The 23,246-nt window shown below is 41.3% G+C and overlaps 1 protein-coding gene across 7 annotated transcripts in view; it reads left to right on the top strand.

Moving 5' to 3' along the window:
• The window catches only part of LOC141275672 (LIM zinc-binding domain-containing Nebulette-like), a 237,148-nt gene that overhangs the window by 106,303 nt on the left and 107,599 nt on the right, over nucleotides 1–23,246 (top strand). For all 7 annotated transcript variants that reach the window (XM_073801634.1, XM_073801635.1, XM_073801636.1 and 4 more), the window contains exon 3: nucleotides 19,471–19,555. In XM_073801634.1, coding sequence (XP_073657735.1) covers nucleotides 19,471–19,555 — 85 coding nt within the window. The remainder of the gene's footprint in view (nucleotides 1–19,470; nucleotides 19,556–23,246) is intronic.

Raw genomic sequence — 23,246 nt, 5'->3', positions numbered from 1 at the left:
TGCAAGACTGGGATTTGACACCTGAAAGAAGACAAGCACGTTTCTTTAAATGTGTAAATTGAATTTTCCTACGACTTATGATTTGTTCAATACTTGAGCGGTCAGACTTAATCTCTGAGTGTAAATTTTTGGATTCTGTTAATTTACTATAGTATTGCCTACAATTCAGAAACCATAAAGAAGGTTACTGACTTTAAACAAGTGGTGCAGGGTAAAAGTAATAATTTTAAAGATACAGTTTTAATTTTAACAATTTATCGAAGCCTTTAGGAATCCAGATATATTGGAAGAGAAAAGCTTAATTTCCATTTTAGCAAAGTATTCTATAATTAACATTCTTCTGAGGATGTCTATTTTGGGTCAGTTATACCTTTTTATTTCTACCATTTCCAGTGAGCTGTTTACTGTATCATTCTTTCAGTTAATCAGTCTTTTAGTCACTCATTTTTTCATTCAATAGTTTTTGCAAGTTCCTCTCCTCCCCCCAGGAAGCATACAGGCAGTTAGGGATGATGGGATGTATACAGATGCCAATACAATGGGTGTCATAAGTGAGTTGCACAAGAGCTGCTTTGAGTGTGCGGCTGGGAGATCAGAGAAGGGTTTATGGAACAGGGGCATTTGAACAGGGCCTGAAAGGGTGGTTTGGTGTTGGCCAACCAGCCATCAGGCAGAACACGTTCAAAGAAAATCAAAAGCAAATGTATCAGGACTTCCCTGGTGGCGCGGTGGTTGAGAGTCCGCCTGCCGATGCAGAGGACACGGGTTCGTGCCCCGGTCCGGGAAGATCCCACATGCCGCAGAGCGGCTGGGCCCGTGAGCCATGGCCGCTGAGCCTGTGTGTCCGGAGCCTGTGCTCCGCAACAGGAGAGGCCACAACAGTGAGAGGCCCGCGTACTGGAAAAAAAAAAAAAAAAAAAAAAAAAAAGCAAATGTATCCAGCTGGAAATCTCAGTGCTGAGGAAAGAATTTGTGGACAGTTATGTGAATTTATTTTCTATTCTTTTAAACTATCCTTTCCAATCTACATACTTAGGCTACAGTGCTGCGTAAATGAGCATTTCTCAGGGTTTGATCTGAGGAGCACCAACTGTGTGAGATGTTCCTGGCCAGCAAGGGCCAAATCTGAGTAGTCCTACAGTAAAGATCCTGTTTAACTTTGTCATCCAAATGTATTTGATGACAGAGTACCCTCCCCCCCTTTATATTGAACAACAATTTTTTAACACCCCATGGAATCTATATTCCATGCAGCATTATTTAGGGAACATTGGTCAGCAATCATATTATCCAACCTTAGCTTTCTGTTTAAAGACATTTCCTACTTTGTTTTAAAGCAGTTCTGTAGAAAGGAGCTTCAGGTAGTGGTACTTACGTTGTGGATATAGACTAGTGGGTTGAGTGTGTATAACTCACTTTACAATTCTTTCCTCCCACCTTGAACTTTGACAACTATTTTTATTTTATGCTATTTGATAGGTGATAATAGAAAGCAAATACATCATATATATATATATATATATATATATATATGGTTACATAGCCTGATGCATCTGTGTTGAATAAATATAACAACATTGTTATTAGATACCTAATCATAACTTGCTGAAAGAATGAAGGTTTGAGAGACCTCAGTGTTCTGGCTTGGTAGGTATTTTACTGAGGAGTGACAGTTACAATACTTGCAACCCTCTCCGTAGGAAAAGCAATGATATTAAAATATTTCCATCTACAGTATTCCCATCTACAATTCTTTTTGAGTAAAAAGAAAATCTAGTTTATAAATAAATTCATAATTCCTTTAATCATGTATGTGTGTCTATATGCACAGATATAAGTCACATGCACGTTATTTTGTTAAAGAGAAAATTAAATTTTGGAGAATGATATCTAGCAATTGTCCCTCCTAAATGGGAAAGTTAAGTATTCAAGGAAAGGAGATAATTATCTTGTTCATTGTGCATAGAAAGCACACTTGGAGATCTTGGATTTTTATGATTGCAAGCTTTCAAAATTCTGACAAGGCTGCTTCTAAATTAGTCGATGTCAAGTGCTGTCTTTTTGTAGATTGACAACTGGTTGGTGTTGCTTCATTTTATTGAAAGAAGAAAAGCATAAAAAATGGCTCCACCATCTGTTGGATGTGAAGCATCAGACAGAAGGGTGATGTAGTATGTGGTGAGGAAAGGGGACTGCTGAGCTATAATCTCAGACTCTTTCTAAGATACAAATTGTACTACATTCGGGAAAGATAACTACTTATGTCAGATTTAAATCTTTAGCGGAAGTGGTATAAGTAGGTTGTAGGAAGATATTGGTGAAAACGTATTTCTTTCTTGTTTGTTTACAGAGCAGTCTCTCCCCCTCCCCCGCCCCTTTATTTCCTGGGAAATGTTATTTTTGAACCAGAAAGGCAAAGTCTTCCTCTGAGAACTTAATTAAATGCTTCAGTGGAGTGAACTACTTTTACTTTTCATGTGGTTTAATTTTCTGAGTAAAAGCAAAACGTGTCTGAAAGCCATTTGTTTTCGTTAAACAAAAATTAATGTATAATGTTTATCAGGTGGAAAAGAAAATTATAGGTTAAGAGCTTGTGGTCTGGAGGAAGAATCCAGGGTGTGCTGGTAAATGTTTAACAACCGGCTCTCTGGGAACAAAAAGTCTGATTTGCAGTATTTGCCATTTTCCGTGGTGAAAAGACTCCCACCGTGGTTAATTTCAAGCCACGGACCAGACATCACAGAAGATGGAGTCCGGAAGAGGTACACAATAGCATTCATTGTACAGTGCTTTCCTTTACAATACAGTAGATGTAAATAATGCCAAGAACATTGATAATAATACACAGTGTGGTAAAATAATTAAGAAGTGATGAGATTTGAGTATTACTTTTGCTTGTATTATAATAATTTATTTAACTCTAAGTTTATATAATTTAATTTTTTTTTTTTTTTTTTTTTTGCGGTACGCGGGCTTCTCACTGCCGTGGCCTCTCCCGTTGCGGAGCACAGGCTCTGGACGCGCAGGCTCAGCGGCCATGGCTCACGGGCCTAGCCGCTCCGCGGCACGTGGGCTCTTCCCGGACCGGGGCACGAACCCGTGTCCCCTGCATCGGCAGGCGGACTCTCAACCACTGCGCCACCAGGGAAGCCCTATAATTTAATTTTTAAAAATGGCTGTATTTAGCAGCTTGCCCACAACATTCCTGAAAATTTAATAATTGACTCTGATAAGCTAGCATGAGATGGCTCCAGTTCACAGACCACTGGTGGGGGCAGACCTATGTTAGATTTCTGTGTCCAACACTGACTAGCTGTTTGATAAGAGTACTTACCTGATAGGGTTGTTGGGGTGATTAAATGAGATATTGAATAGAAGTCCTTAGAGTAATGCCTGACACTATAGTAAGTGCTAATGTAAGCAGTTATTAGTGTTTGATCTTTTATAGTAAAGGGAATGCAGGATGGCTCTCCCTATAGGTATCTTTCTAGTTATTTTAAACTACAGTTGACCCTTGAACAATGCGAGAGTTAGGGGCACTGTACTCTGTGCAGTTGAAAAATCTGCGTATGACTTTGACTCCCCAGAAACTTTACTTAACAGCCTACTGTTAACTACGATAACATAAACAGTTATTTTGTATATGTATTTTGTATGTTATATGTATTATATACTGTATTCTTACAATAAAGTAAGCTAGAGAAAAGAAAATGTTATTAAGAAAACCATAAGGAAGAGAAAATACATTCATAGTACTGTACTGTATTATTGATGAAGTAAGTTTATGTCATCTGTTTACAAGATGAATCGTCTATCAGTACCTACATCAATATGGTCTTATATAATGTAAAACACCGTAGATGTTGTATGTATTACAACACTAGACATCAAAAGAGAAAAGATTATGTGAAAAAGAAATTCATATTTATTTACAGCATTGATCCATGCATTGCTCATGAAGAAGCAGCAATATGATTGCTTTATGGTCTCCCAGTGTCATCGATAGGATTGCTCACAGTAGCCTAGCCTATACACTAATGAATGAACCATTATAAAATCTTTATGGCATACAGTGTTACAGTCATATCCATAACACAGTATTGGAAACATCGTTACATTAAAAAAAAACAACTCACTTACCTGAGATGATAGACTGATAAGCAGTTTCTCCGCTTAGAGAGAGAGGCATACTGTATGGTTCTGTAATTCTTTGAAAGCAAAGTGATAAAACAGTAAGAAGAGGCACACATTATTAATTTTATATTAAATATCACTTACCATATGCATATATAAGGATAGAATATTATCTACATATATTTTATGCATTCATGACATACCTAACTTTTAATTTTTTTGATATTCCTAGGCGATGTGGTTAGTCTATGAGTTTTTTCAAGTTGTTGCAAATCTCCAAAAATGTTCCAATATATTTATTGAAAAAAATATGTGTATAAGTGAACCTACGCTGTTCAAACTTGTGTTGTTCAAGAGTCAACTAAATGATTTTATGTATAAGCTGAAGGTTGGTAATAAGGGGCCATAAGCTGAAGGTTGGTAATAAGGGGCCATAACCTCAATTAGTATAACCTTTTAAAATTGTATTTTTTGTTTTTAGTAAAAGAAGTTTCTTTTTCACATAAAAAATTCTCCATTTTCTCCATGGCTTTTTCCATGTAGTCTGGATCTTTCCTCAGTTTTATTGGAAAGGATAGCATTGTCTTTATTCTGTCTGCACAATGCTATTGTGGTATTGATGCCAGAGTATCTTTGTAAGCCTTTGATACAGGAAGCATCTGTAGCTTTAGAATGAAACTGGCAAATTATTCAGAGTCCAGAAAAGACAAGTGAACATAGAGGCTGCAGTGGGGGTTTTGGGGTTTGGGGTAAGAGGAAAAATCAGTTATTTTATTTTATTTATTTATTTTTTTGCGGTACGCGGGCCTCTCACTGTTGTGGCCTCTCCCGTTGCGGAGCACAGGCTCCGGATGCGCAGGCTCAGCGGCCATGGCTCACGGGCCTAGCCGCTCCACGGCATGTGGGATGTTCCCGGACTGGGGCACGAACCTGTGTCCCCTGCATCGGCAGGCGGACTCTCAACCACTGCGCCACCAGGGAAGCCCGAAAAATCAGTTATTTTAAAAATAAATGATCAATAAGATAATTAAGCCTAAATCATTTAATATTAACCATTGAAATATTTTCAAATAATTAATAAGCACCATCATATTAAGTTGAACATCACTAATTTAGAATCTGAAAATTCATATGAAAAGTCATTAAAGTTTTTATTTTATTGAGCAAAACATTCAAATTATTTTCCCTGTCTGAAATTTCTGGATCTCATGGGTAGGCATAATCTAGTCTAAAACCAGAATTCTTTAATGTGTAATTTTTACTTCAGTCCAGTAGATTATTTTTTTGATTGACATATTTATGATTTAAAGTGACAAAATTTCACTAACAGTAGTTTGAACCAGCGGTTCTCAGGATCCCTTTAAACTCTTTAAGATTATTGAGGAAAAGTTTTTGTGTTTATTGATTGATATTTACCATTTTAGCAATTAAAAGCTTTATAATATTTACATTTATGCATTAACTAAAGCTTTCCATGCTTTGTTTATAGATTGATCCTACAAAATTAAATCTTATAAGAACAGCATTGAAAGTTAGGTTGTATAAATAATCTACCTGGGAGAACAGATATATATGTGGTTTGGTTCAGTAAGAAGGAGATATAAGTCCCAGTCCTGAAGTAAAGTGTACCAGAAATGTAACTTTAATTTCCTATAACGACTTAATTTCTCTTCAAGTCCTCATTCTGGTGGGGCGATGAAAACCCAATGTAAGTAGATGTAGGACTTCATTCCCCTTTCCCCAAGATTGTGGCTAAATTACTGGGGATTTGCTGCCAGGACCTTGGAGGAGGACTTATCTTGACCTTATCACCTGGTTCTCAAGGCCAGGCTCACACAGGTCATCCCTGAGATGTCTCTTGTTCCTTTGTCCACAGCCTTCTTGGTTCTAGTGGTTCTGTGTCCTGCGTGGAAGTACATACTAGGGCACTGTGGTCCCCGGACTCCATAGGCCACTGACTCTCGGGACTGCCAGTGGCCCTTTCTGCCTGGACTTGGGGCTCTGAGCCAGGCCTAGGCCTGCAGTCCCCTCTCTCTATTCTCTTTATTCCCCTCCCCTCTTCATCTGAGTGATACTCTCTTAAGGGCACTTTCTCTGTGATTTTTTTTCCTCTCAAGGGCCAATCAGCATAGTCTCCTTAATGGTCTCGGGCATCAGGAGATACAAAAGCAAGGACTAGCCGGCCCTTTCTGCTTTCTTCCTTGTCATCCCCCAGCGAGACTGTGAACTCTGGAAGGAGTCAGAGTGAGTGAGAGGTTGTGCAGATGGAAGGGGAAATACTGGGAGGAAAAAAATCAGTTGGCATTTCAAAAATCCTCCCTGGCCACATCATCCTATGCCTTTAAACCCCGCCAGTCAACAGAGTATACCACACTTGGAGGTCCAGTGGGCCCTCAGATTTTTTTTTATGGTTTTTAATTTATTTTTTTCTTGCTTTGCTTCTGTGAGTTCAGTGTTTTTCAAACTGCGAATTGGACCCATTCCTGGATTAGGACGTTGACTTAGTGGACTGAGACCAGCATTAAAGAAAAAAAAAAGGAATCTACTAGAACAAAGTAGAAAAATGTTAGAGATCATCAGGCAGAACAGATGTCTATATTGTTTGGAAACTTCCATTTTATATACACTTTGTGTACTGGGCTGTGGGGTAAGATGCATTTCTTACCGTGGGCTCTAGTCAGGGCTTTAAAAACACATTCTCAGTTGCCACTGAATTTGGTGTATCTTAAAATTTTTGTTACTATGGAAAATGTCCTATTTTAATATTTAAAAAATATAGAGTGCATAGGTTGGAAACTTGAGTTGGCTTGACTGAAAATGTCATATTTTTGTCCTCATAGTTTGATACAGTATAAAACTATTTTCCTTCAAAATTTCAAAGCCATATTTTTGCCCATAAGACTGATGATACCTGCCCGGGTGACCACCTCTCCTGCCAGTGGAATATGCTCTGAATGGGGAGTAGATGGAGAAGGGAAAGGGCCCAAGGAGCTGGCTGGTTTTCAGATAGCCTGGTGACCCTGCTGACATTTCCAGAGCCCCCTTATATCTGGTCAACAGTTTTGACTCTATCCATTAACTATCAGCTAAGGTGTCTTTAATTTTTTCATCTCTACAGTCAGTGCTTTTAAACAACTAACATTGTCTCTCTCTCTCTCTCTCTGTATGTTTATATATGTATTTATTATATATGTGTTTATGTACATTTAAAAAGTATTTCCATTGGACTTTGGGTGGGAGGTGCTTGGTTTGCCACTTGAGTCAAACATATTGAAGCAGCTATGTACAATTTTGAAGGTAATAACTGTATTTCTTTTAAAATAGAGCATTTCATTCAGACCTTTCACAAAGTCCCTCTTTTCTCCCTGTGCCATTAACCTGTGATGGAAAAGGGTTCAAGCTGCATGTCCTTCTCTTCATCCAGGGCACTGGACACAGCAGCAGTACAGGCCTGTTGGGTTTTCGTTTACTGTATAATCAGCAGCCAGAAAAAAGTACATTTAAAGAAGAGTTGATCTGTTTTGTGGTTAGACTCTGCCTGAGGTACCCAGGAAAGGAATGTGACTTGCTTAGAGGGGGACAGGCAGGGCCGCCGTAAGTAGTCGGTGATGTTGTCTACTATGGTTCCTTTTCTCTAACCCACACTGGTGTCAAAGATGCTAATTTTGGTACAGTTCCCTTTGTTTTCCCCCCGTCTGCCTGTTCTGAAACCATATCAAATGAATTATTGTACACAGTTTGGCACTGAACAAATTGAAGGACGTTGAAGTCTTCCTCTGCTCCACCAGAATATATCGCTAATTGCATAGTGGAGGCCGATGGTTAAATAGCTTTTAGATTCTCGATATTACTTTCATAGCCTGTAAAGTTAGGAAACAGCTGATCTGCAAATTGTCAAATAAGTAGAGTCTGTGGAGGGCAAGGACATTTAGCCTGTGGTCCAGGATGTTTGGCGGGTGGTTGCCTGGAGTGCTGTGTTGAGAAGAACGTTGGGTCTTTCCTGGACCCTTCAGGAGGAGTGGTGTGAATTAGTGATGTCTGCCCTGAACGTGGGCGGTAACACATGGGCGAAGAAGTATAGACCAGTATGCCAGTGGAGTGGCTCTTCTTCTTAGTTTCCCACAATATATTTGATTTGATTTTTGGCCACACATTTTTCTGTGAGACTATAACATTTTTACCCAAAATGCACAGCTGGGTATAATATCACATTTTTAGGTTTGCGTAGGTCTTTCTAAAAAACAGAATTATGCTTCCCCCTCTTTCTTTAGGCTTTAAATAATTATTTTTACGGATACTGAGTATTTGCTATAGGTACTATATTTATTATTATTTTTAGCAAAGGAAGATAATGTGATCTTTCTTGTGTTTCTAATGTTCTGTTTTCCTAGGAACTTTGCTTTTAATATTTTTCAGACTGTGGTAATGCCTCAGATGCTTGAGTCCCAGATCTGCGTGCGTTCTCTTGGCTCTGGTCACCAGCACCTTTTGGTGGTTCCTGGGCCCGAATCACAGAGCTGCCCAGCTGCACGTGTGCCCCTGTTTATACATTCCCACGGTCAATGTCGGCAACAGCATCAGGCACAGACTCTCCTCTACCAGCTCATATTTTTCTTAAACAGCATCTGGTGTGTGTGTGTGTGTGTGTGTGTGTGTGTGTGTGTGTGTGTGTGTGTGTGTGTGTGTGTGTGTGTGTGTGTGTGTGTGTGTGTGTGTGTGTGTGTGTGTGTGTGTGTTAATTACTCACCTTTTACAGAGTAATTCAAAATCTAGGTGACATGTTCCAAACGCTGATAAGCATTTCATAGTGTGGTTGGTTTTCTGTGTAATCCCTTTGATCATGGCCTCCTTTGTAAACACACGATAGAGGTTATGACGGAGTCCCGCCGAGGAAGTAATTCAGAGGGTGGCAAGTTTTTGACCCTTACAGACAGAAAGGGAATTTGGTAAATCGTTAGGTTATTGACTGCCCTTTAGAGAGCCGGGGGTTTGCTTTCTGTACCTCCTTTCAGCTGGGCTTGTATTTCATGTACGGGCGGCCTACATTATCATAATCCATTTTTCGCTTTTATGTGATCTACCAGCGGCTCTCGTAAACCTCCTTTCTGAAGAGCACTCCCCATTTACTTGCTCTAATTCACCGTCTTCTTTTAAATCATAAAAATTGATGTTTTGCAACCAGTGGCATTATATGGGAGTTGTTTATGGAGGTGCTGCAGGGAAGATTAGTGGTAGAATTAAGAACGAGATGACAGCTGGGGAGAGAAATCTATGAAGAGACATCACATCAGTGACATAGCAAGAGAGTGAAAGAAGCATGTTGAACTCGAAGATACTGGAAGGATATCATGAGTAAAATTATAATATGTCTTTCGCTGACGTTGAATAGTGTTAATCATACACTAACAAATTTTTACTTAAGGAGTTATATTAGGTAGAAAATGCCCAGATTGACCCCAATGTGTAAAAAAGATATTATCTTAAAATGCTTCTACCCATTAGATGTTAATTTCCCTGACAGCGCTCACACTGGAATATTAGTAGAAATGATGTGGAATTGTTTTTACTCAGTGTTATCATCTAGGTCTTAAAACATTTGCTATGAGAATTTCCTAATTTATACAATTTTACACATCTGAAAGGATAACCAAAGTAGGATGGTTTTTGCAAATTATTAATAGGTATGGAATTTCCCAGCAACTTTTATTCAAAGGAAAAAAACTTCCAGGTTTTCTCCTTCTCTTACCTAATATGCCATTTTCCATTATTGCTCTTTAACAAACAAAAACCTTCCAATACAATGAACGTGAGTTTTAGGACATTCTTTTGGAGAAAGAAGTATAAATGGAGACAAGGAATGTGAGCGCCTACATGCTTTGCCCTTGAAGAACCAGGTAAAGAAGCCCAGTGTGCGGCTTTGGGTGTTCACGCCCCGTGAGATTTCCAGGTGGGAAAGGAAATGGTAGGAGAAGCTCCCTGATGTGTCTGGCCAAGTGTGCTTAGGCAGCAAAAGCATTTACAAAGGAAGGCCCGTGGCAGTTTGGAACTGGCTTCAGTTCAGATTTTTTCGGCCATGGAGGAGGCCTTCCTTAAACAAATCTGTTAACATTTTAGTTTTGGAGGGAGCACAGCACGTTGTAGATGTAAATGTACCAGTTCCTATTTCTGTCTGAAGCGGCTCCATCTCACCGTCCCTGAGACCCCATCCCTTCATGAGTAGGTCTGATTTGATCTAGTCTTCAGAGCTGTGCCTGGCCTGTGTGTGCTCGTGCTGCGTTTGTCCCTGTTGCTCCTTTGCCATTAGAAACTTTTCTGTGCAGAGCACGGGGCTCCTTGGGCCCCTCCTGCTGGATGCGTCTTCTTCATGGAGGTCTAGCAGTTGTTTCTCATGTTTAGTGTGTGATGGCAGATCCCAGCCTGGGTTGAAGTCTTTCTCTCTTTCTCTCTTCCCCTCCCTTCTCATCCTGTCTCTGTCCCCACCCCAGTTTCATGCTGTTTCCTTTTCTTACTACATCTGGGCTCCAAAGCGGCCAACCTCAGGGAAGCTCTAAACTATGGGGCAGGATACACGTATGAAGAGTTGATATTACAACTGAGACAGTTTTCATTTCTTTTCACGATTCTGCTGTCATTCCATAATGGCTCACGTTGGCATCCTGCTTTTTCCTGCCTTGAAAGCAGACTGGTGGTCCTCAGTCCACACTGGTGAGTCCTGCCAGTGGTTCATGGCCGGGCCGGCTCTGAGACCCCTTTTGATTGGTGGGTGTCCATGATGTGCTGGTTATTAGATAGGTTGAATACCGCCCCGTGGAGAGACATTACTAGTGTTACTGTCACAAATTCCGTATTTCACATATTTGTTGTATTTATTCATTTTGTGTCTGTTTGCTTGACCTAGCGATACATGGGAGAGGGGTGTTGAAATCTCTCACCATATTGGTGAATATGCCAGTTTTTCCTGTCATTAATATTGCATGCATGTGCACACAGTCTCTCTCTCTCTCTCTCTCTTTCTCCCTCTCTCCTTATATATACGTGTATACATATATACACACACACATATTTTTTAAAATCTACATTTAAGGTGATGCTTTTTTGGTGACTTGAGCCTTCATCACTATATAGTGTCTCTATTCTTTTTTTTTTTTTTTTTTTGCGGTACATGGGCCTCTCACTGTGGTGGGCTCTCCCGTTGCGGAGCACAGGCTCTGGACGCATAGGCTCAGCGGCCATGGCTCACGGGCCCAGCCGCTCCGCGGCATGTGGGATCCTCCCGGACCGGGGCACGAACCCGTGTCCCCTGCATCGGCAGGCTGACTCTCAACCACTGCGCCACCTTGGAAGCCCCTATAGTGTCTCTATTCTTAATAATGCCTTACTTTAAAAGTATATTTTGCCTCATTTTAATATAGCTATTTTATAGTGGAGTTAAAAAATATGACTATATATTGATCTTTTAGCTAGCAGATGTAACCCATTTACATTTTTGTGATTATTGAATTGTTTCTCCCAACTGTTAAATTTCTATTTGTCTCGTTATTCTATGCTGCTTTTTGTTTCTATTCTCTTTCTTTTTTAAAATTTTATTGAGTTAGAGTTTTGGCACTTTTAAAAAATTTGATTTTTCCCTTTTATAGGATTTGAATTTATGTGTTATATTTCCATTCTTTGTGGTTACCCTTAGAATTTTATCACATTTATTTAAGCACAGTTTAAAATTCAGTAATGTCTTAACCTTTCTCATGAAGAACAGAAGGACCTTAGAATGCTTTATTTTCATGCTACCTTCTCATTTTACTATCAGATGTTTTAGCTCTGTCTTTTTCCATACAATGTTGTGTGTATGTGGGTGTGTGTATGCGTATGCATGTGTGTGGTTCATTGCATTTAGCATTTTATTTGCTTACCATTCCTTTTTGCATTTCAGCTTGTCCTTCTGGAACTATTTTCTTTTTTGCTGCATTGCATCCTTTATAAGCAGCTTCATAGAAGACCCTGGTGGTGGTAATCTCTCTCAGGGCCTGGTTATTTTAAAATGTTTTATTTTTCACTTTTTAAAGATAATTTTGAATGATGTGAAACAATCATTATTGCTACAAAATGGAGTTGTTCTAATTTGGGAGATACTTAAAATTGTGTTCAAACCTTCTATCATCTCCCCACTATCCAATATAGTTATGATCTTGACCCTTGGGTAAAATTACTTCCTTGGGTAAAATCAGAGCATAAAACGATGGTCCAAAGAAAAGTCATCAGGCCCTCACCTGACTCAGAAAGGCAGAACTGAAGAGTCAATTTAACAACGCGAGGTCAGAACTTTTGCCTTTTCAATGTTCGTAAGAGATAAAGTTGCATTTTCTTAAAGGAGATAATATACTAAAAATGTTAATACAGTTCCTCTTTCATGAATGATAAGTTGTTAGGCAGAAGAGGGCCTAAGGTCCCCAAGACTGCCCCCAGGTTTGATGATTCTCTAGGAGGCCTCCCAGGACTCAGCCTAGAGTCATACTTGTGACTATGATTTATTGCGGCAAAAAGATACAAAGCAAAACCAGCAAAGGGAAAAGGCGCATGGGGCAGAATCCAGAGGAAACTAGGCATGGGCTTCCAGAGTTCTCGCCCAGAAAGTCACGTGGGACACACTTAGCTCCCCCAGCAATGAGCTGTGACAACACGTGTCAGATGTTGCCAACCACTCAAGCTCGTTAGAGACTCAGCTCCCAGGGTTCTTACCGGGGGGCTCTTCTGCCTGGCATGTACCCAAACTCCAGACTCCCGGAAGGAGAGCAAGTGTTCTGCATCAACCTTATTGTTTGTACAAACAGCTTAGGCACAGTGCTCCACCCTTATCAACTAGGGATGCTGGGAACCCTCCCAGAATCCAAGTTCTTAGACACTAGCCAAGGGCCAACCTGGAAAGCTGGCTTTTCATAGATAGCATTTGGGCCTGCTCTATTTACTCTTTTCTGCACAGGGCCCATCAGTAAATAATGCTATAATAATAAATGCTTTTGACACCTGAGTTCTGTTCTCAGATTTTCTAGTTTGAGTAGAACTGTAACCGTGGTCAGAGAAACAGAAAACTGGAGAGGGTGGGTAGACTTAAGTGCTGGAGGGGAGGAGACTCAGACAGGCGTCATTGACCCACACTGTGGCGCAGGATTAGAGGGAGATGGCAGGCCATTTGACTTTGCCAGGCAGGGGAGAATGAAAAAAAAAGACCTCTGGTCTTTTTCTCGACGATCTCTTGGAAAATCTTGAAACAGCTAGCGGTTGGAAACAGCTAGCAGTCTTAAACTTGGTGGCCTCTTATAATGTTAGAGATCTATTATGTAGGGTCCCCAGCCTCAGTACTGCAGATATTTTAGAGTGGGGGCCGTCCTGTGCACTGCAGGATGTTACGCAGCATCCCTGGCCTCTGCTCACTAGATGCCAATAGCATCTGTCTCCTCACCACCTCGCCCGGTTGTGACAACCAAAACTGTCTCCTGACATCGCCTGTTGCTAGCTATCCTCCAGGGACAGTGGTTGAGAACCATTGTATTACTACAGGGTTTACAATAAATAAATTCATAACGATCTTAGCTTTATATAGCTAAGTGGTTTGCTCATATCTCACACTTAGAGTAGTTTTCCATTTATAAAGCTCTTTCATGTGTTTCTAGCAAGAGGCTATATAGATGAAGGCAATGAGACACAGAGGGTAAGTCACTTTGCAGTAAAGCAAAGAGAAAGTAATAGTAGAAATAATAGTAATAATAACATTTTTTGTTATTAATAATAGATATTTCATTGAGTGCCTGATGAGCCAGACACTGAAATGCTTTACAGGTGTTCATTTTGCAACAAGCGTAACAAGTGCTATCATTGTGTTGATTTTACGGATGAGGAAGTTGAGGCCAGAGAGATTAAGAAACCTGCCAAAGACACACAGTAGGTGGAAAAGCCAGGTCCAGACCCAGGCCATTTGGCTCCAGTGCTCTCGTGACCCCTGGGCTCTGGATAAAAAGTGAGAGGTTCTGGATTCTTGCTCTTCTCTGATAGTGTTCTGTCTCATTACTATCTCTGTGGAGGTTGCCATTTGCTTATTACACTGCTTTCCTCGCTCCGCCCAGCCCTGGTCTCCTGGTTTACATACAACTTTTCCTATATTCTTGTCAACTGAATCTCACAGGGATGAAAAAATTGGGAAGCCCTCTTCTTGTGACCTAACTTCGCTGTTTCAGTTGTAGTCTTCTGTGATTATCTTGATTCTTTCTCTTTTTATTTATCTTTAATGTAGCATTTCATCGAAATCTGGATTTGTTGCAGCTGTCAGCCTAATCTTGACACATACGCTTCATCCAATTCCTGCATATTTCAGCTAAGAGGCTTCTGTTTCTGATGCTTAAACATTTCACGATATTCTTCAGATCTTTCCACCACCTCCCAATGTGTTATTTGTCATAGTTCCATGATTATATTTTATTATCCAGGAAATATTTTAATGTACCAATTTATCCACTCCATCTTTTGGGTTTTTTTCTTTTTACTTTTTTCCTGATTCCTTTTCAACATGTGTTTTTTCATGCCCCCGTGCCTTATGCCCCAAGTTCTGTCCCCTAATATGGACAAGGAGAAAATGTCCTTCTTCCTCTAAGCCTAGTGAAGAAATCATCTTTCCTGGAGCTTTCTTTTCAAGACACTTATTTTAGGAAGTGTCTACACTTCTACAATCATTTAAATGCAGTATTTGTGTAGAGCTAGAATTAACTGTATGGTACCGTCAATTAGTTTTAAAATGCTTTGCTTCTCTGTGCCTGTGATCCCATGAGGGACCACTGAGCCCTCAGTTTATTTCTGGGTCTGTTTTTCTTTTATGGGTGGGGCAGTGAGTGGGTGGGAGTTGAGACTATGACTTCAGAGCAGAATATCGTCAGATTAGTTTAGATGGACATTGCTACGTGGACATGGAAATCCAGGATTTTCAGATGTGTCCAGTTTGGCAAAATTCATTAGGTTTCTCCAGATGTTGTAATTATTATTTTTTATGTAAATAGTGTGTACTGCCATGTCTGTAATTACATTTACTACTTCTGTGTCTCATGGTTCCAACTCATGAGACGATTCCACTCTCTTTTGATTGTTAGGCACTTTTTCCCAAGACCCTATTCACTTGAATTTTTTTTAAAAAAATAAATTTATTTATTTATTTAATTTTGGCTGCGTTGGGTCTTTGTTGCTGCACGTGGGCTTTCTCTAGTTGCAGTGAGCGGGGGCTACTGTTGTGGTGCGTGGGCTTCTCACTGCGATGGCTTCTCTTGTTGCGGAGCACGGGCTCTAGGCGTGTAGGCTTCAGTAGTTGTGGCTCGCGGCCTCTAGGCGTGTGGGCTTCAGTAGTTGTGGCGCACGGGCTTAGTTCTGTGACATGTGGGATCTTCCCGGACCAGAGCGTGAACCCATGTCCCCTGCATTGGCAGGCGGATTCTTAACCACTGTGCCACCAGGGAAGTCCTTCACTTGAATTTTGCTAGCTCTGAAGATAACTTTGATCCCCAAAGCCTTAGGTTTTAATCCATTGTAGTGCTCATGACTCCTAGTAGTTTCAGATATGAATTCTTCCTTTCCTCGGCATTTTTTATTGTGGTTATTAATACTAAGTTGAATTTTTCTTCTGGATCAAAAATTTGGATAGTTCCTTCTTGTTATGCATCTTCAGAGAAAGTTATGTTACCCATTATTACAAAATCATTAAATTTTAGGATTGGGAAGGATATTGGAAAAAGTGCAAAGTATTACAATCTGTTTGTAGTCCTCAATATAATTGCTCAGCGTGTCAGTCAGTTTGTTGCTTCGGCCGTCACGTGAGCAGAGTATGTCCTCTAAAAAGGAAGAAAGAAAGAAAAAAGCAGAAGCTTTTCAGTTTGTTTTTCTTTTCAGTGTAAAACTTTGTTCCAAATAGAACTTAGTATGGGTTCCCAATATCAAACGTGTTAAAGTGGTGTTTTATTTATATGCATGTATTTTGTAAGTTCAAATCTATCACCTTTTCTCATTATAAAATCAAATGGTGGGAATAGATTATTTTCATGAAATGATAACTTTAAAATGGGAGATATGAGTGGCAAGTGAGGTTTTGTTAGTATCCAAGTAGATGTTACTTTTGCCTGGTGTGGGCCAAGTTCATGTACATACAGAGAAGCAATTGCAAATTGAATGTCCTGCCCCCCCACAACAGTTCAATTTTCCATCTTAGAATGCTGTTTAATTAAAAATTCTGTTTAATTTTTAAATTTTGTTTACTTAAAAATTCTGTTTAATATTTAATTTATGTTTAATTTAAAATGTAATGTTTAGCTTTTAAACATAATTTTTAATTAAACGTAAATGGCAGGAGAAGGTTGTCCCCTCAAAGTCTGCCCCTAAACTGAGTTAACCTGCAAGTTAGTATAGTACAGTCTCAACGGGTTAAACTTTCTGTAACATGTTTGAGAGTAGATTTTAATTATAGTTTCAAAAGTAGTTAAAATACATACATAACATTTTTGAATTAAACATTGTGGAAATCCTGAAAATCTCTGTGAAACTTTATTCCACAGAATATATTTTGAAAGAAAAAAGTGCTAATTTGTTATTTTAGCTTTAAAGTATACCAATACATACATAATGGCTACATTTTAAAGTCCAGTGAAGTTCAGCTTTCCAAGATTGAGTTGCAAACATTCTAAAACACACTGAAATTGTCTGCCCAGCTTCACCTGTCTGGAGCACCGTTCAGAAGTAGCCCCCAAGTAATCTATAAAAATATCGAATCACTGTGTTGTACACTTGAAAGTAATAAAATGTTGTAAGTCCACTATACTTCAATAAATTAAAAAGAAAAAGAAGTAGCCCCCAGAGTGTGTGGCTGACATGAAGTCTATGACTTCAGGATACGGAGAGGGAGACACCTTGCCTATTACAGCTTCCTCACTTGAACCAGTAACTCTAGTTTTACCAACATTTCACTAAACTTGACTACTCTCTAGTTGCTTACCCTGGGATAGAAGAAGGAAACCAGAAGGGAAGAAGGCTGTGCAAGGCCAACTGCTGTGTGTGAGAAATGATCTGTTTGCCAGTCCAACAGACATAAAAATGCAACGATCTCATGGGATTTAGGCCATCCCAACCTTTGTAAACTTTGAAAGCACTCCTGCTTTGTATCATGATCTGATAATGTCTATTTAGATGACCCTGAGTTATCAAGAAAAAATTTAAATTAGGTTTGTATCTGCTCTAAGAAGGCAAGAAAATTATGGTGAAATAGTGAGGCTTAGAGGACTTTTGAGAAACCACAGGAAGATTTGGAGGGTGGACATCACCAAGGAGAGGGGCCAGGGAGAAGGAAACAGGGAGTGGGGGCTCTTTGAGGGACAGCTCTGAGCTCCACAGCTTCTGTGGTGATAGAGTCACAGCAGCCAGAGATGTACCCTCTGTGCTGGCTGGGCATGGGGAGCAGAGGCAGTCGCTGGTGTTCTTAACCACACATGGGGGTAGACGCCATGACTCCACCACCAGGAGGGTTTGTGTGTTTGCATATATGTCATTATGTATGATGTAATGCGGTGAAGCTTTCTGTAGCCTGACATGCACTGTGGTCATATGGCTTCTTCTCTCTCCTCTTTCTCCTACCCTGCTCCCTCCCTCCCTCCTTCCCTCCCTTCTATTCTTCTTTCCACAAATATTTATTGAGGTCATATGAGCCAGATGCTGGTAGGTGCTGAATGTGCTCTGACAAGGGACAAGATAGCCTGTTCTTGCGGCCGCGGAACTTTCCTTGTAACTCTGAGACAGAGACATGTCAATAGGAACATACAAATGAATACGAAAAAAATTATAATGGGACAGAAAGTACATTCTAGGACACATTTGTGAGACCAGAAAGGCTTCCTGGAGAAAGTGAAATCGAAGGCGAGACCTAAGGGATAAAGAGGAATTAGCCAGAGAAGTGGGGTGTTCCAGGCCAGGGAAAAGCATGCAGGGGAAAAGCATGCAGGGGAAGAGGTGGGAAGGAGAGGGGTGAACTTCTCAGCCAGAGTGTGGATGTGAGCAAGAAGTCTGCAGAAGGCTCATCGTGGGGGCCTTGGGGGACAGGAGGCTGGACTTTTTTCTTGGATCAATGGGAAGCCATGGAAAGGTTTTACTCAGCGGAGTCAGGTGATCAGGTTGGCATTGTGGAAAGTTTGCTTTGACGAGTTGGATTAGAAGGGCAAGTCTGGCACGTGTTGTAGTTATCTAAAAGATAAACGTGGCCTACAATGAAAAAATGCAGTGGAGACGAAGAGAAGTAAATATAATCGACATGTTTAGGAGATAAAATCAATAGACTTGGTGATGGACTGATTAGATGTGTGCGGAGTCAAGATTACTCCCAGGTTTCTAGTGTGGGCAACTGGGCGCTAATAAATGAAAGAGAATACACGGGGAAGAAATCGTTGTGGGATTGTGGTGGGATGATGGACTGTTGGATTTCAGACTGAATGTGTGGTGAATATGGGGTATGCACAAGTGGCAGTGCCAGTGGCTCTGAAATTCAGGAGGGAAGGCTGGGCTAGAGATGTAGATTTGGAAGTGATGAGCACGCATAGAGGGGGTACCCAGAGCTGTGGGAATGAGTGAGATCACCCCGGCGATCACCCAGGCGTACGCTGAGAAGAGAAGAAAGCCTGTTAGAACCCTGAAGGAGGATGGGCAGAGGGGAGCCCCCAGGAGGCAGAGGAGGAACAGCTAGGAGGGGAGAAGCTGGCCAGGAGTGTGTGGGGACAAAGACACCGAGGAAGAGGATGGAGGAGAGGCTAAGCAAGAGGAAGCCCGAAAGATGTCTGTTGGCTCCTCTGTGCTGCAGGAAGCCATTACAGCTTTAACCAGAGAAACGTCTGGAAACAGGAGCTAGGATGCATAGCATTGAGGAGAGAGCTGGAAGAGATGAGCAGAGACAGTGAGCTTAGTCCTCTTTGTAAGGAAGTTTGGCTGAAGGAGAGAACAGACTCTAGGACCTCATGCTGGAGTAGTGTGGGTGGAGGGAGGGATAGAAGTCAGGAGAGCCTTGAGTGCGCTTGGGTGCTGACGGGATGTAGCTCATAGAATAGAGAAGCGTAGGGTGAAAGCGTAGGCAGACAGTGGGGATAAGTGGGTCATAGAGGGTCATGAGAACGGAGGAGGGCTTGGGACCCAGAATAATAACAGAGAGGTGGCCTTGGCTAAGAGGAGAGACACCTCTTCCATTGGGACAGAAGGGAAGAATAAAACAACTGGTGTTAAAGTATTGTTTTGTGTCACAGTATTTTAATTATGTTCTTTAAAAAAATTTCTCCACAGACACTACCCAAAGCAGTCCTTCACCACGGTGGCAGATACACCTGAAAATCTTCGCCTGAAACAGCAAAGTGAATTGCAGAGTCAGGTAATTTCTGAAAGGCCTATTTTTGTTACATTCGTTCTAAATGTTATTCACAAGGCCGCTCTTCGGTCATCGTACTGTTCATGCCAGGTCACCAGCCGGTGTGCAGACCGAAAGCGGGCCTGGGTGGGCAGACCGGGCAGAAGCGCTGAGTGTCTGTTTTATTCCCGGTCTTGGATCACCCTGATATTCTCGGTTCTGTTATCCACATGGGACTAGGGCGAGTAAATGAGTTCTGGTCAGAGTAAGTGTTTCCCAACAATATTGATTTATTTGGTCCTAAATATTTAAAAACATTTTATAAATAGCTTTTCCACACTGCATATGTAGGGGAGAAAAGAGGTGTTAACTTGACCCAATTGCAGTGAGTGTGGGGCTAACACCCTGTCTGTGTATCTCACACCAGCCACTAGCTTTGTTTTCATCCTGTCACTTTATTCATATTTCTTTCATATGTCACACTGACAGCATGAACAAAGATTAGAACACCATGATTGGCTCCCAGTCAACCATTTTGGATGGAAACGTGCCTTCAGTATGGAGAAACACATCGGTTAAGACTAGGGATCTGAATGGCAGTGTTTTCTTCAGGGACACCCCGTCTCTTCTTGAGAAGCCTAGGGTGCTCTCTTTCAGAGAAGTTCTCTTGCCGGCCACGGTGTAGGACTGCCGAGCAGTCCTCAGCGTGTGTGCTGGGCAGCCGCGTGGCAGCCCACTGGTCAGCGGCGAGGTAAAGTAACACTGAGGAGCGGGGAGGGAAGGCTGAGTTGAGGTCCCCTTTCCACTGTTCATTGGTTGTGGCCTTGGGCCAGCCACTGGGATTCTTTGTGCTGGTGTAAAGTGAGACAGTCTATCTGATCTTGTCTACCTGCCTTGAGGGTGGCTGCAGGTGTCAAATAGGTAGTTAGGTGTGAAAGCATGTTGAAAAGTTAAAAAAAAGATTGTATGACTGTGGAGGCTGATTATGAGTACCATGGTCCCTGAGAATCCTCGATGTGAAAAAGGAGAAGAGTAGACTTCGTGAAGGAGGGCGGTGTCTAGCTAACACTCTTTGAAAATGTCAGTTGTAGCTGTTCGTAATGAGAGTAGTCAGCTCTCAGTTGCAACAGATCTAATTATTTCCACGCGGGTTTATCTGATCACAGGGGAGATGGTAGTTCCCTCCATCCTCTTTCTGGAGGACTTGGGACCACTTCCCAGTCCACTTAATTAGAGGAAAAAAACTCCGAGTAGGGTTTACTGTTGGTTAACAACGCCATGAAGACTTGGTTGGCAGTTAGTTTTCGGTTTATGTAAAATGCTAATTTTCCGTGTGCTAAGCTATTAGTTCAAAAAATTGAGTGCCGGCCAAAGAGAGGCACTATTGCAGAGCCAGCAAGAACACCCCTTGCTCATTCACACCGCGGAGGGTGCCAGGACTTGGCTCCTGTCTGTGCAGCTCCAATATGCCTTTCTTCTCATCAAGTTAGGATTAATTAGGTAATTCTGGAGAAGTACTTCGAGCACATTGGAAAACAGAACTAAATCAAGCAATCAAATATCTGTTTCCTGCCTGTTACACGTCCTTGTTCTGTGCAATAGAATTTATAATTAGTTAATCCTCTCTTCACAGAGTTCACGGGGTGTCTGAGGAAACAGGACTAACATACCACCCCCCCCACCTCGAGCAACTATGTTTAATTTAAAATAAGGACTCAGAAATGGGGGGGCGAGTATGGGTTGGTCTGGTTATGCTTCATGCTGGCGGGGTGGGGGTGGGGGGCTCTGAGTGGAGCCTTGAAGGTTGACAGAGGATCTGATATGAACCCTTATCTCCTTCCTTTAGAGAGCACACCGCTCCCTTTGGGTTCAGTTAGTGGTTATAGGTGTCGTCTCCTTGGTCCAGGAACAAGCATTTATTGTTTTCCCACCACACGCCTGACCTCTGGAAAGGCAAAGAAAAAAGGAGTCACTGTTTCATGAAAGACTGATTTTATTCTCCCTCAGGTAGGTAGCAAGCTGCGAACTTCAGAAGACAGAGCACACACATGCTTTTGGGCTCGTGGGACAGGAGTTCATAGAGGGGCACAACGCGCTATGGGGTCTCCAGGCAGTGGTCAGGTGAAGGCATCAGATTTTCTGTAAAATTTTGCTCAAAAATCATCTCCTTCAGAAAGAAAATGTAGGACTTCATCAGACAGATGGCATGGGGAAATTCAACTCAACTCTAGAAACATGTGTTGACTACTTACTATGTACAAGGAATTGTGCTAGATGTCGGGGGAGGGAACAGCATCACCACCATCATCATCATCATTATTGTCAATCTTGCTGTATTCAGGGCACATAATTTTACAGGTACTACTTCATTTCCTCTCAAACAGCCCTGTGAGACAGGTATTTATTATTATCCCTATTTAGATGAAGCATTCAACCTTTAGAGAGTTTACAGAACTCACCCTTTCAAACTTAGCAAGGAATTGAACTTGGAATAGAACCTAGATCTGTGAGCCCCAAGTGTCCACAATCTCAACCAGTACTCTGGTCACATTACTCAGAGAGCACCTAGAAAAGGAGGTGTGTAAGCAGATACTTTCAGTACAAGCCAATAGGGCAGTGTATGTAAAGGTAGAAGGACTCCTCTCAGGTGCAGAAGTCCTCTCTCTCCCCTTCCTCCCCTCCCCCTTCTTCTTCTCTTTTCCCTCCTCCTCCTTTTTCTCCTTCTCCTTCTCCATGAGCGATTAAAATACTTCTAGAGTGTTTCTACCTTTGCAAAGACATGGAAAGATATCTACCCTAATGGTAGTATTCATTACTGGCAAATCATTTAATGTTAGCATATTAAATGATTTGATTCTGTGGTAGAGCATTCCCTTTGAGTTTTGATACCAAGAATTCTGAACAGCTCAACAGTTTTGGTGGAAGATTGACTATTAAAATTTTATTTACTTGTTTTGATAACCTGTGATGCTAAATGAGCCAAATCTCTTCATTACTCCGCGTTTTGAAATTCTGAAATCCTTTAGAATTGTTTGGTTAAAACTCCTGTTTTTTCTTTTAGTTCATTAGCTTACCAAATGAGCCCAAATGAAGGGAAAACAAAAATAAATTTTCAGTCCAACCTAGGAAGTTATTTATGGTTACATATTGTTATCTTTCCCTTTTTTCTCTTCTCTGTCTCGGTCTCTTTCTTTTTCAGAGGGTTATGAACAGAGCCAGCATTTTTTTTTTTTTTTTTTGTGTGAGTGGTAGATCCTCTCAAACTTTTTTGGGATCTATATTAGGTGCCGATTGTCATAATAAAATGATACGACATACCGGAGAGTAAACAAGGAAACCATGAGTTAGCTTTTCAGAACTGGTGATAGGCGGTGGCTTACAGGCATTATCCAGCTTGCAAATAGCTGGTGCCTGTCCACTTGGGCAGCCACTGACCGTGCTGGCTGTGGATGGCTCTGGAACTCTGCAGACAAGCGGGGGAGGGGAAGCATTCCTTCTTCCCTAGCTCCCTTTCCATCACATCTCACAGGATGAACTGCTTCAAAGAAATAGAATAACTGGAGGTTAGGTGCCCCCACTGGCCCACAGTGGCCCATGCCGTAAGGGGCAAAAGTGGAGACTTTTCCTTCCAGTGGTATTAGTAACATTGTACTTCATCCGCGGGGCATCGGCCTTTCACTGCATGCCTCGGGACCAGTGTGATGTCCTTGTTTTT

The sequence above is a fragment of the Tursiops truncatus genome, chromosome 2 (genome assembly GCF_011762595.2).
Source record: "Tursiops truncatus isolate mTurTru1 chromosome 2, mTurTru1.mat.Y, whole genome shotgun sequence".
Lineage (NCBI taxonomy): Eukaryota > Metazoa > Chordata > Mammalia > Artiodactyla > Delphinidae > Tursiops > Tursiops truncatus.
Note: the sequence above shows the minus strand (reverse complement) of the source record. Positions and strands in the feature narration are given on the sequence as shown.